The following is a 13,921-nucleotide window of genomic DNA, read 5'->3' as shown; positions in this document are numbered from 1 at the left end:
AAATAAAAGAGGAGAAGGACTGAAAGAGGAGGAGGTGGAAAAGAAGAATCCAAGATGTGTAGAAATAAAGAAAATCAGCAGAAACTGAGACAATGAGAGATCCACACTGTGAATGTGCAGCACCAACACATGGTGCACATGCAGATCATAGTTCATCTGTTTGTTACTAAAACAAAACTGTCACATGTTAGAGACCGAGGGAATCTCCTGTTTGTTGGTTTGTGTGGGTTTTTCTAACTATAATAAACTGATTACAGTGACAGACAGACAGAGACAGACAGAGACACAGACAGACAGACAGAGACACAGACAGACAGAGACACACAGACAGACAGACGGGACAAGTAAAGATTATGATGACTGTTTATGATCTTCTGCTAATTATCAGTGAAACCACAGCGACATGTACAAACCACAGCAGACTGTTTGCGAGTCCATGATCATCATCATTATTCTAATTGTTGGGCAAACACACAGAGACAGGAACAAAACAACACAACAACAACAACAACAACAACGTGATTTACTCACTTCAGAAGTTATTTATGAATCAGAGGTTGCAGATTTTACATGTGCTCACAAAACCAGAGGAGCACAGCGAGGTGAGTCTGGTGTCAGGTAACTGCTAACGTCTGGGCATCTGTGTGTGTGTGTGTCTGTGTGTGTGTTAGGTTTCTATCATTGGTTGTGTAGTGTGGTTGACCTTCAGGTGGTGAGGCGTACAGTGTTACAGTGAAGGACAGGACAGGACAGGACAGGACAGGACAGGACAGGACAGCTCTGCCGGACGTTCACGGTCACACAGGCTTTGACTTCAGTGACTCCATGTGCAGAGTCTGACCAATCAGAGCTCCTCTCTCCCCAAAACACATTTTGTGCATCGACACAGGACACAGGGCGACAGGACAGGACAGGACAGGACGTTGTCACGTCTTCATGCCATTCATCTCCAACACGACTGTACAGAGACGAGCGCACCTTCCTGTAATGCAGGAACAGTCTCCCTTTAAATACTGACTGTCTACAGGAGACGGAAGACATACTGTAGATAGAGAGAGAGAGGGAGGGAGAGAGGGAGGGAGAGAGAAGAAGAGAGTGGGAGGAAGAAAGAGGTGAAGTGGGAGGAAGAGAGGAGTGAAGGACAGTTTAGTGGAGTGGTCAAACTGTGCAGCTGAATATGCTGCTGGCATCGATGATTCACACACACACACACACACACACACACACACACACACACACACACACACACACACACACACACACACACACACACACACACACACACACACACACACACTCACACACACACACTCAGCCTTCTGAGGCTCCATGAATCAGCCACTCGGAGGAAAGCAGCTCAGAGCGAGTGGACTCTTTCTCTGCTCAGAGATCACAAACATCACCAGCAGAAAAAAAACACGACATGAAACTGGGTTTTGTTTGCAGCTATTTCACTCAGCTGAAGTTCAAAAAACTGCTTGTACACTTTAAAGTGTTCGTGACAGATGTGCAGGATCAAAAGCATCACACACACTGTGCATCACCTGAACGCATCACAGAGCTGAAGGAGAACGTTTGAGACGAGAACCCCGAGCGAGTCCAGCTGCCTTCGTACAGAACTGAGAAACATCATGACCTCGATGACTGAGAATAAATGACGTCCAGTTCATTTTTAGGAAATTTTGCCAACAACAACAGAGAACAGTAAATGAAAGTGTTTACATTAGTGTAAGTGTTTTCACTGGTTCGTATTTTTCAGTCTGGAGAAGCTGAAGATGTTTTTGTGTGATTAAACTCGATGGTTTGATTCCTTGAAGCTGCTGACGGTGTCCTCTGTGTTTCAGTCTGACGTGTCCTGAGACCGGTTTTCGTTCGAGATCTTAAAATGACTCATGTTTCTCAGCTGCCTCTGTGTCTGCGATTCACTTCCTTCTGTGTTAACTGTCCTGTTTCATGTCGTCTTTCTGTTGTGTCCACTCGTGAGACATTCAGCTGAGCAGCAGTTGTCAGTGTGTTGACGATCACCGGTGTTAGTGACTGTGACATGAAGTGATGTCCAGAGAAGAAGAGAAAACTTCTACTACAAGTATTAATCTAAACAGTTATTCATTGATCACATATCATTTTTTTGGGGGGGGGGTTCCCTTACAGGTGGAGCGTGGGAGTGTGTCCCACCTCTGTCTCCCATCCACCCACCTCAGACTGTCCATTGTCCTCCGTTGTCCTGCACACAATGATGCTGTTTTTACAAGAAGCGAACGTATATTTCGGGGCATGAACACGAGACCAAAAGGTCAAGTGAGCTAACGAGAGCTATGGCAGGGTGTTGCTTTTTCATTTCCTCTCAGTGGATCATTGTTTCTGCTAATGTCATCGTCCTGGTGGGTCATTCACTCCTTACTGTTGCTCTTTAACGTAAATTCTCTGACATTTTTCAGGCTGCAGCTTTTATTGTTAAAGTGGACGTTGAACATTTATTTAGAAAAAAAAAAAGACACGTCAAACATTTATCTTGTAATAAATCTGATCTAATCAGTGATGGTACATCTGCAGCCTCCTTTTAGGTTTCAGTCCCCAGTTTTTCCATCCTTTGTCTCTCTCTCCCTCTTTCTGTCCCTCTTTCTCTGTGTCTTTCTGTCCTGGCGTCTCTGTGAAGACTCGAGCAGTTTGTGTGTGTGACGCTGCGCTTTCTTTTTTTACAGACATTACCCCAAGACATCGTTCACCATCGTGGCCGACACACCAGAGAACCTGAGACTGAGACAGCAGAGCGAGCTACAGAGCCAGGTACACACACACACACACACACACACACAGATTCAGAGGGTATTCACAGTATCTGTCCGACCAGCAGCGTTCTGGCTCGTGTCCCCGCCCCTCTGGCACCACGTGGAGATAAAAACAAACGCTCAGGTGTGTCAGAAGCTGCTCTGACAGTTCTGCTTCCTGAAGGCGAGATGAGTCACCGTGTCACCGAGTTACTGACACACAAACCGATGCACAGGACACGTATGACAGAACCAACCAGCTACACTTCTCTGCCATATGTCCTCATGCTGTGTGTGTGTGTCTGTGTGAGAGTGCCCAGCACACTGCAGTACAAAGGGACAGATGTCCACTCAGCAGTCTGCAGTAGGGGACGTGCTGTTTGTCATGCGATGTGTGTGTGTGTGTGTCTGTGTGTCCTGCTTTGCCCTCTTTCTTTCTTTCTTTCTTTCTTTCTTTCTTTCTTTCTTCATCATCTTTTCCTTCCAGTCCGAGTTCTTGAAAGTCAAACATCACACCTTTTACAACACTTCACCTGAAACCATCAGATCCCTCCTCCTCCGGTGCAGTGACACTGGTCTGCATGTTTTGTAGGTGTAAGTGTGTGTGTACAGCATCAGCTACCTTCCAGTGCAAGTGTGTGTGTGTGTGTGTGTGTGTGTGTGTGTGTGTGTGTGTGTGTGTGTGTGTGTGTGTGTGTGTGTGTGTGTGTGTGTGTGTGTGTGTGTGTGGTTTAGCTCATTAGCTTGTCATATTAGCTCAACAGGGAGCCTACGGCTGATGAATGGGGATTTAATCTGCTTTGTAGTTAGAACGGGGACAATCACAGAGAGAGCAGGATACCAGAACACACACACCCTGACTGCCTGAGTCATATTCCTGCAGTTTACAGCCTTATGTAACTCTGCTCTGAGGCTAATGGGCTGTTCCTGATGACTGATAGACACCAGCAGGACGGCTGAACGAGGTGCAGTGTTTCCTCTGAAGGTCGAACTGAGGTGCAGGCGGGGGCCGGAGTCAGAGATGGCCGCCGCTGCTCTGTTACTGATGCTCGTGTGATGCAGCCGTGGTTTGGAGGTCCCGTCTGATTTTATAGATCTGTGATCAGGATCAGTCGATCAGAGTCATTTCACCCAGAATCTGTTCTGGACGGTGGTGAGTCTGAGTCCGGACTCAGGATGTACGGAGGTTAAATATCCAGCTTCACTCAGGTAAATTCTGTTCAGAGTGCACCTGAAATCCTCTCTGCATCATATCAGTGCCTCTGTGGGGCCAGTGAACCAAAGTCAGAGATCGTGTTTAAGTCAGAAACAAAAGCCTCTCTCCTTTTCATATCCAGCATATCACAGCTCAGCCTGAATGATGGAGCAGTTATAGTGTATTTAAAGCTCCTTTCACACCGTGTGAAGCTGATTGTAGCTGTGGTCTGTCTCAGTGCAGAGTGGTGTAATTATTTCTGCTGCGTGGGCACATTCAAAAGTAAAATCCACCTTCAGACACTCTCATCATCACTATCATCACCGTCATGTGAATTCTAGGTTGTGTTGCTGTCAGTGAGTTAATTAGTTCACGAGCCAGGTTCAGATTGTGGCCTGTGACTTTTTGTGTTGAAGCTACAGTGGATTCTGGTCTGTTCTTTCCCTCCGTGGGCCTCAGAACTCATCTGTTCCTTTTCCCCGTGTGATGAAGCAAACTGACACCAAAAGATTCAGACTCCACTGCTGCTGGAGATATCTGAGTGTGAAGCCAATAAAACCATCCACAAACCATCCAAAAAATCAAAAACTTTGATATTTAAATCACTAATTTAATGCAGAATGTTCCTTTAATGTGCAGCGTTTCTGTGACTCTCTCTCTTCTGCAGGTGAAGTATAAGAAGGATTTTGAGGAGAGTAAAGGTCGAGGGTTCAGCATCGTGTCCGACACTCCAGAGATGCAAAGACTCAGAAGGACTCAGGAGCAGATCAGTATCGTATGTGTATACACACACACACACACCTACACACACACACACACACACACTGTGTTCCTGTTTGTCCTGGTGTTTGTACAGTGCGTGTATGTGATGTGAAGCATATTTGTGAAATGTATGGGGAGGGTGCACTTTGGTCAGTGAGCACACACACACACACACACACACACACACACACACTTCCAGTTGCTGGCATCAGCTGTTTGAAGAGGAGCTTCGTCTACGACCTTTACAGTAAGTGACCACGAGTTTTTATCTATTAAATTTAAGTTATTCATCGTTTTTCAAAGGCAACAGAAGAAGAAATGTTTAAAGGCTGTTTCTGTGCCATTGTAGGTAAATGATAAATACATGAATAAATGAATAGAGGGGATAATATTCTGAGAAAAAACTCAGAATTTCCAGGATGAAAGTCGTAAATTCACGAGAAAAAAAGAACCAATGACCATTCAGAGCTTTGTTGACAAGCAAAATTAATCTAAATTAAGTAAACAAGGACGTGTGTCAGTGCGTCTGTAGTCAAACATAATGAAGAAAGTACAGAAAGTAGGATGTGTTTCAGTTTTCAGACACACTTTGGTTAGTTTCACCAGTCAGTCACATACCAATGGAGGCTGAAGCATCAGTGCTGTTGCTATGGTTACCAGCAGTTTGCTATACTTCACACATATGTTTACAGTGACCTATCAGCCAATCAGAAACCAGTATGTTGCTTTTCTGGATAATAATGCTGATGCATTTAATTAACTTGATGATTAGTGGTTTTGATTTGTGTGTGTGTGTGTGTGTGTGTGTGTGTGTGTGTGTGTGTGTGTGTGTGTGTGTGTGTGTGTGTGTGTGTGTGTGTGTGTGCACACAGATGCTCTGCCCATGTGTGTCCTGATGACCCAGTGACCCTCAGCAGATGATGCAGAGGTAATGTGTTTATCTTTCTTCTGTTTTTCTCTCTTTCCCTTTTTTAAACAAACATGTTTTATCTGTATTTATTTTTATTCTGAGAATCTTCAGATGCAAAGATGTGAATGTGAAACACTGAGGTACCTGAATGCTGCTCCCTCATGATTTCCTCGTCCTCTCTCTGTGTGTTCCTGTTCTTCTTTTCTGTTTCTGACGGTCGGTCTCCTGCTCCCTCTCTCCTCTGTTTACCTGACCGAGTGATCGCATTATTCCGCTGTGTTAATACACCACACATTCTCTCTCCTCATTTGGCCGGCTTTAATTAATACACACACACACACACACACACACACACATACACTCACTGCCTCTCTCTCAAATGGTGTGACATTCAACAGCCCACACATTTTTATTTTATTACTCAGCTCTTTTCGAGGTTGACCTGGTGATGAAAGAGGAAGAGGAGGGTGTGTGTGTGTGTGTGTGTGTGTGTGTGTGTGTGTGTGTGTGTGTGTGTGTCACTCAGCTCTGTGACAGGCAGGTTATTCACTGGCCGTTGTGTGACTGTGGCCTTTCACATCAGCTACAAACCTTTAGTCCTGGTGCCGAACACTGAAAACACACCCAGGCTTTTTGATTCTTCTGTAGTTCAGCAGTGGTGTTCGACCACAGGGAGCCACCTGTGGACCCAGGAAGAGTTGCTGTTGCCAAGACAACAACTAAAGGGGAAAGTAAACCTGCAGACTGTTTGGTCTGACACCAAAGTTTCTTAAAATGAAATAAGAACGTCATTAAATCAGTATCTTTAATGGTTTAATGTGTAAATTAGACGCTGTCTGACTTTCACACCTGACCTGGGGAACAGGTATTATCTGGATTTGGATTTGTCTGTTGTGAAGTACAGTGTTTCAGTGAAGTCTGAGGAGAACTGCTGAAGAGGAGAGTGTTATTCTGCCGGGCTGAGGCTGGCTGTGAAGCTGGTTCACATCAGGACGAGATCACAGGGATTTCTCCCAGGAAAAGCTTTGTGTTTCAGAATTCATTAACAAGATCTGAGGGAGAGAGAAAGAGAGAGCTGCTGGTCAGCGGCGCAGCTTTCATTGCTTTTTTTTTACCACCTATAAAAACTGTGTCTCCCAATTTAGCTTGAAGAGGAGACAGATTTTTACCAAAGCTGTTATCCTCCAGAGAGCCTTGTTTACTGTGATTCTGGGTGAGACGGCGATGACTGCAGGCAGGAGGTGCAGCCAGGACTCAACTGGCAGGACTCAGCTGTTATTCAGGCCACTAACCCGATGATGCGTTTAAAGACCTGATTAATCAGCTGTTTCCTGAACAAGTGAGGATCGATCTCTGCTTTTACGCTTTAGTTGTGTGTTTCTGAGCAGATTCGTCGATGCAGGAAAATCAAAAGGAGGACTAAATATCACAGAGGACTCGAAGACATCTGCAGTTAACATGAACTCGCTATTGGTGGAGACCAAACACAGAGCTAAAAGACAGGGAGCACTGGACTGAGAGTCCTCAGGTGGACTCAGAGACCAGTGTATGTGTGTGTGTTTATAAAGTCATACATTCCTTCCAGTGTACGACACTCTCTCTGAACTCACCTTCAGCCCCCCCCCCCCCCCCCCCCCCCCCAACCTACGCACACATACACTTTGTTTCAGTACCACACACACACACACACACACACTCACTGTACCCAACACTGGAGCTGTGATTGAGATGAAGGACACGGTGGCGATAAGGTCTTGAGTAGGGGGCTAAATGTGGAAGTTACATGTGATAAGAAGTACCCGACGAACCGATACCCAGAGGACAGTCAGACATCGTAGGGGGCAGTCAAAGAGCAGCCGAGGCAGTTTTACAGGTTTATATTTGAAATCAAAGGTGAAACAGGAAGCTGAAAGGTTGATGAAGAAGTGAGAGAAAGAGAAAACGCTCAGCATCAAAGGGATAGAGGCAGAAAGAGTGAAGACCCTGAAAGTAAAGATACTGAGAAAACCAAGAGTGATCGCCACTTCAGAGCAGGGAAGACAGCAGCTGTGATATTCAGAAGCACTGAGCGAGAAACTGTACAGGGACGCTGCAGCTGAAAGGGTGAACGAGACACTGTGGAAGCCCAGAGGAGAATTTATTAAGGGAAGAACACGGATTGTACGAGGTGAGTGCAACACTGAGGAAACTGGCTGCAAGAACAGGAAGCTAAGAAAGTGCCCGGGTCAACATTCAGAGGTGAACACTGACAGGGAACAAACCGAGAAATTTAACGTGGTGACTCATGTAGCTGAAAAAGTGACCTTGACATGTAGAAGATCACGTGGTGACCATGACTTTGAGGAGGCCATTAGCAGACTGAAAGTCATCAGCGTTAAGCCGATCTCGGCGTGGAGGATTCAGACCTGTGACACCTCTGGTTTTAGCCTGTCTTCTTGCTGGTAACACACCTTAATGGTTTGGGCCCACCGAGCTACGACACAGAAACACACATTATAGGGACTAAACTGAAACTTTAACATCAGCTCTCCTTTGTCCTCAGATGGAGGAAGAGGAGGTGCCTGCTGCTCCGGTGTTGGATGGAGAGATTGAAAATGTTACGACAGTGAAGGGAGAGAAAGAAGAGTCCGTCCAGAAGACGGTGGTAACAACGGTAATGACACTGTCCACGGTTGTTGAAACGACTACGGGAAGGACAGAGGTAGAGGAGAAGGAGGAAGCTGATAAAATATCTGAGGACGAGAAGGAGGAAAATGAAGCGGAGATGGAAGGAGGAGAAGAAGAGGATGGAGAGGAAGAGGAGAGAAAAGGAAGAACATTGCTGGGGACGTGGGAATCGGAGGTAAGAAGTTTGGAACTTTTAAAACTCAACATAAACAAACCAGAATTAAATATTCAGCTCCACCTAAACCACTCAGATAACAGGACACTTTGACTAAACAAAGGAAAATCACAAGGTAAAATCAGCAAATCAGCAAAGAAGCAGATCCTGATAAACGTGTGGAATTCAGCCCTTCCCACAAGTTTTCATGGAAGGAACCAGGTAATTAATTTGTTATCTTTTAGATTAGACTAGATTTCATGCTCATGTGATAATTTTCAGGAACTCAACAGATGAAACAAGTTTTAACAAGTAAAGGTCTGTGTCTCAGCTTTTTAAATTCACCTCATTTCAGAACCTCAGCTTTTATTTTTCAGCCGTGAAGTTGAAAAAAAAAGAAATCTGTTGAATTCCTTCAGTGAAGAATCCAAACTTTCAGCCAAAGCTTTGACTGACTGAACCTGACGAGATCCACTTGGTGTTTGAATTTCAGTCACATCTGGGGTTCACAGACAGCTCATGTTGTCTCCAGGGTTCCAGCTGAGAACCTCAGCTGCCTATGAACCCCCCAGCATTGCATGGGAAGGGGTCAAAGGTCATCAACCAGCAATCTGTGGACGGCTAGAGAAAGGTTGAGGAGAATATTCACATGTGACACCAGAAACCGGTTTTAACAAAAAGTTCCTGGAAATGATTAATTTCATCGTCAGTTAATCTGCTGAGTGTTTTCTTTTAATCATTTGCTCTGACACACATCAGAAAACAGTCCACCCCTCACCATCAGCTGACCCTGGGCCTCTCAGTTTGCTTATTCTGTGTATTAAATCATTTCCGTTTTGAATATATTGGCGCAGTGTTCTTAAAGTTCTGTGTGCTGCTCAGCATCTTTGAGGATTTTGCCATTCTTTGATGAAGTCCGCTGAGAGGCAGATTTACTTCGTCTTCAGAGAAACACCCGCCTCTCAGCTCTGACTGCGTCTTTGTATTGACCTTGGCGTGGGGCAACGCCTGGCACTGCAGGTTTTTCTAAGGGCTTAGGGAGGATTAGTGAAACTACAAATGAAAATGTGCCATTATTAGCCTTTGATAGTGGGATTTTTAGGCCTGAATGCAGCCTGTTAGGAGAGACGAGGGATTAACGGTGCATGAATTAGGAAAGTTTCCCCTGGTTGACTCACAGGTTTCTCTGTCTCTGTATTGTCAGTGGGGTCAGATCCATGATTCAGTTTGCTAATATTGTCCTTTAATTGCCAGTTTTAGTTTAGGGGTCTCAACAGAGACTTAGAATCTGATGCTAATTTAAAGGCCATCACACAGTGACACTTTCACTCTGAGGGTCTATGGGGAAACACAAAATGATTTAATGTAAACACGTAGAATAACAGCACAAAAATAGTGTTTATAGCTGATGTCTGTCTAAATAATTTTAATATAAATATATTTCAAACTCTAATTCTCATGTGCACTTGTGTTTTCAGGCCTCCTCTGATGTAAAGCCTCCACTGCCCGACCCAGCGTTTAACAGGAGGTGCAGTTTGCTCGCCAGTGATGTGAGTTCATCCAGTGTCTGTGTGGATCGTTGTTTTAATGTCGTTTTGCTCGTGGATGGAATCTACAGCCATTCCAGCAGCTCTGTGAGGCTGTACTTAACCACCGTGGTGGCTGGGCTAAATGCTAACATACAGCTGAAGTACGGCTGAGGATGATGGGAATGAGTTTTTTCAGATGTTTAGTCATAAATCAAAGTTGTTGGACAAGCTGAAATGTTGACCTGGGGTTAGACATAAAGTCAGAGGATCACGAACATCAGTAAAACGTTGAGAACATCCTCTGGGAACCATGAATGTCCAACAAACAGACCCACCGTGCTCCTAACACCGTGCTGCTAGCAGTTTGCTTTTTTTTTTAAAATCATGAGTTAAACTTTCTGAATGTGAAATCCACAGCGAGACATCATCCTCTTCCTCTTCCTCTTCTGATATGACCTGAACCCAGTGTTACCATCGGTAACCATCGGTAACCATCCCTCCAAAGACCCAGTGACGTGCCTTTATTCAGCACAGAGGGAAAACTGCCTTTCGACCTCTGCAGCAGCAGTTTGAAGCAAATATCTCGCAGTGAAACGGTGAATGAGGGTGAATGAGGGTGAATGTTGTTGTAGGATGTGGGAGGGTGAGATATTGATTCCCCCGGCGTGAGTCAAATCTGGCAGCTTGGCTGTTTGGAACAGCAGAGTGACTCATCAGCTACAGTGGAAGCAAGTCAAGCCACTTTATGAAATCATCTTCGCTTCATTCCTCCGGCTGCTGTCGCTCTGTCGTCGCTCTGCTGCCTGTTTGTCTCTATAACCTGCCTCCAGACGCCGCCATCAATCGCCACGTGCAGGAAGTGGTCTTGGTTACGCTCCGTTGCGCGGGCAGTTTTGTGCAGGCGATGGTTTTACGACAGTGGGCGGCAGGAAATGATGTTTTTATCTTTAGTTCTTTCTCTCTCTCGGGTCATTCCCAGAATTCCCGGTGAAGCTCTGCATGTGCCACAATCCCAAAGCCAGATCTACCGACCAGCGATACTGCTGTTACCATGGAGACATTAACCGCAGAGCAGTTGTGCGATTGGCAGCTTCGGATGTAACAGACAGTGTAGCAGAAATTACACCATCAGAAACAGTGTGTTATCAACAAGAGGACATTTAGAAATATACAGAGGACAAAGCGGGTCTGATATTCATTTCTAATATGTCAGGACGGTAACGTTTGCTGGTTAGAGGCCAACGAATCTGTGTTTCGCACGTTTAGACTCCTGTTAGATTTGGTCCACACTGGTTTCCTCTCACAGATTCAGTGCGACAGCTTGTGATCTGTGGATTAAATCCATCTCTCTCCTGGGCCTCTGCAGAAAATCTGTCGGCCTGTTGTTAGACCAAACGTCCAGTCACACTGAGCCAAGCACCAGACTGAGGCACATGTTTGAGATGAAGTTCAGTCCATCAGCATTGTGTCTGTCCTGATAACGCTGTACGGCAAACACACTTTGTGTTCACCTCTCATCAGAGATGACAAAGGTTTTCTGACAAACCTGACGTGACATAAGACAAAGTCATCATTTGCCATCAGATCTCATGGTTTGATACCGTTAGTTGCACCTGACCTGATTGGAGCGATTTCAGTCATTCATCACCTTAAAGAAATGATTGTGTAATTGTGTAAATTGTGTAAAAGACACACACACACACACACACTGATGTGTGTTTCTCCCTGCAGGTGAGGTATAAGGAGGACTTTGAGAAGATGAAAGGTCAGAGTCTGTTTGTTCCTGGAGCTGAACTCATCCACTCCAAGAACATCAGCGCTGTGATCTCTGAGGTCTGAGCACACGTCTACATGCTCGTTCTTCTCTGAGTGACATAATACATTAACCCAAAGTCCAAACTCAAACCTAAAACCAAGTTAACGTCAAAGAGCCAAACAAAGAAGTGCACACCAGAGCAAATGTCCTCACTTCCCAAAAAAAAGGTCCTCACTCTCTCTCTCTCTCTCTCTCTCTCTCTCTCTCTCTCTCTCTCTCTCTCTCTCTCTCTCTCTAACATCGATCAATCACTTTGCTGAAATGTGCAACCGTTTCAGTCGAAGTACAAGGAGGACGGGAAGAAGGAGGCTTCTGTTTCTCTGTACTCCATCCTGCCGGAGACTCCAGCGACACAGCACGCCAGAGAGGCTTCAGAGCTGCAGAGTGAGGTTTGTGTACCTGTTGTGTGCATGATGACGGTGTGGACAGGTGTAGGTCTCTGCCTCAGCGGATCCACAGGACCAGCAGCATAAACTAGATCAGATTCATTTTAAAGTGTGAAAATGGTTTAAGCTGTGGAATTAAAACCCAGCTGGTAAAAAACATCCTTTATATCTAATTTCATTAGTGTCAACAGGTAAAATCAGTTGTGTAAGATTCGATCTACCAAGAATAACTCTACTAGATTAAGAAGAATGTTTTATTTTCCTGGAATTATAATTTCTGAGAGACACTGATGACAAAGTTTCGTTTGTTTTTCAGATTAAATACAAAGGAAACGTGAAGACAGAGATTTCGTCTTCTCTTTATTCTCTGCTGCCAGAAACCACCGAGACTCAGTTTGTCAAAGAGCTGACTGAGATTCTGAGTGAGGTCAGACTGATGGATGGATGGATGGATGGAAGGATGGAAGGATGGATGGATGGATGGATGGATGGATAGAAGATAAATGGATGAATAGATGGGCAGGTGGACTGATAGGTGGATGGATGGAAGGATGGATGGAAGGATGGATGGATGGATGGATGGATAGATGGCTGGGTTGTAGTGACTGAATGAATGATCATGGATGAAAGGATGGACAGATACATTAATGGATGGATACATGGATCTGCAGCTTGTGATGATGGTCAGATGGATGGATGAAGAACAGATGTATGGATGAATGCAAACATGAATTTAGCATTAACTCCACTGCTCATCACAGTGAAACTGTGTCTCTGCTCCTCAGAACAAGTACAAGGAGGAAGGAAGGAAGGAGATGAGCAGCAGTCTGTACTCTCAGCTTCCTGAAACTGCCGAGATGCAGCTCGCCAAGACCGTCCACGAGTTTCAGAGCGAGGTGCTCGGACACGATATGCACTCTGAGTCACACGGCCGCCGTGTTTCAGCATGTTTCATCAGTGAGCTCCGGTCTGGGCGTCAGCGCTGAGTTTGTTTTATGCAGCAGCTGCAGGTTTGATTAAGCTGCAGGTTTGGCTGAGGGGCGTCCCGCTGCAGATGAATTAAACACACAAAGCAAACTCAGAGATTTGATTTAACAGCCTCCAGCTGTGCCACTGACACACACTGTATGATGAAGTTATGAAACCATCTTTCAGAACGTCGCCTTGTGTCGGAAACGCTCGTGTCCTGACTCCATCACGTCTGATCTCGCTCCGTTTCAGAAAAAGTACAAAGAAGACGGGAAGAGAAAGGCCTCCATCTCCCTCTACTCCCAGCTGGCAGACACTCCCGAAATTCAGCACGCTCTGGAGGTGTCACAGCTGCAGAGCGAGGTACACACACACAGACATGCAGGTCTATCTCACAGGTCTAACCCTACACGCCACATGCAAGCTGAAAGAGTTTCTGCTCATTGTCATCGCTCCTTCTCTCTCATTCAGGCTGTGAAGTGATTCCTTTTGAACTGTGAGAGCTGAAGCCTCATGTTCCGTGTTTTTAACCTCGACACAGTAAGTTCTCTGCAGCTCTGACGCCGTGGTCACACGTGTCTCTCGTACTCTCCGTCTCTCAGGTGAATTATCGCCCGAAGATGCTGGTTAAAGGAGCCCCCTCCTCTCTTTACTCCCAGCTCCCCGACACCACAGAGATCCAGTTTGCCAGAGAGATGACTGAGATGCAGAGCGAGGTACAGCACACACTCACACACACACACACTTAAAACACACACAATACCA

General features: G+C 45.4%; 2 protein-coding genes across 7 annotated transcripts in view; both read left to right on the top strand.

Moving 5' to 3' along the window:
* nebl (nebulette) overlaps positions 1-13,921 on the top strand; it is a 52,394-nt gene that overhangs the window by 13,868 nt on the left and 24,605 nt on the right. For both annotated transcript variants that reach the window (XM_041065755.1, XM_041065756.1), the window contains exons 3-4: positions 2,703-2,787; positions 4,631-4,738. In XM_041065755.1, coding sequence (XP_040921689.1) covers positions 2,703-2,787; positions 4,631-4,738 — 193 coding nt within the window. The remainder of the gene's footprint in view (positions 1-2,702; positions 2,788-4,630; positions 4,739-13,921) is intronic.
* The window catches only part of LOC121200359 (nebulin-like), a 31,519-nt gene continuing 22,267 nt past the window's right edge, over positions 4,670-13,921 (top strand). For 4 of the 5 annotated variants that reach the window (XM_041065614.1, XM_041065615.1, XM_041065611.1 and 1 more), the window contains exons 1-9: positions 4,733-5,653; positions 8,178-8,477; positions 9,935-10,006; positions 11,717-11,818; positions 12,080-12,190; positions 12,504-12,614; positions 12,973-13,083; positions 13,409-13,519; positions 13,759-13,872. In XM_041065614.1, coding sequence (XP_040921548.1) covers positions 8,178-8,477; positions 9,935-10,006; positions 11,717-11,818; positions 12,080-12,190; positions 12,504-12,614; positions 12,973-13,083; positions 13,409-13,519; positions 13,759-13,872 — 1,032 coding nt within the window. In that variant the 5' untranslated portion in view covers positions 4,733-5,653. Of the gene's footprint in view, positions 5,654-8,177; positions 8,478-9,934; positions 10,007-11,716; positions 11,819-12,079; positions 12,191-12,503; positions 12,615-12,972; positions 13,084-13,408; positions 13,520-13,758; positions 13,873-13,921 lie in introns of all 5 variants that reach the window. The other variant, XM_041065612.1, reaches the window with a different exon arrangement.

The sequence above is a fragment of the Toxotes jaculatrix genome, chromosome 20 (assembly GCF_017976425.1).
Source record: "Toxotes jaculatrix isolate fToxJac2 chromosome 20, fToxJac2.pri, whole genome shotgun sequence".
Taxonomy (NCBI): Eukaryota; Metazoa; Chordata; class Actinopteri; family Toxotidae; genus Toxotes; species Toxotes jaculatrix.
Note: the sequence above shows the minus strand (reverse complement) of the source record. Positions and strands in the feature narration are given on the sequence as shown.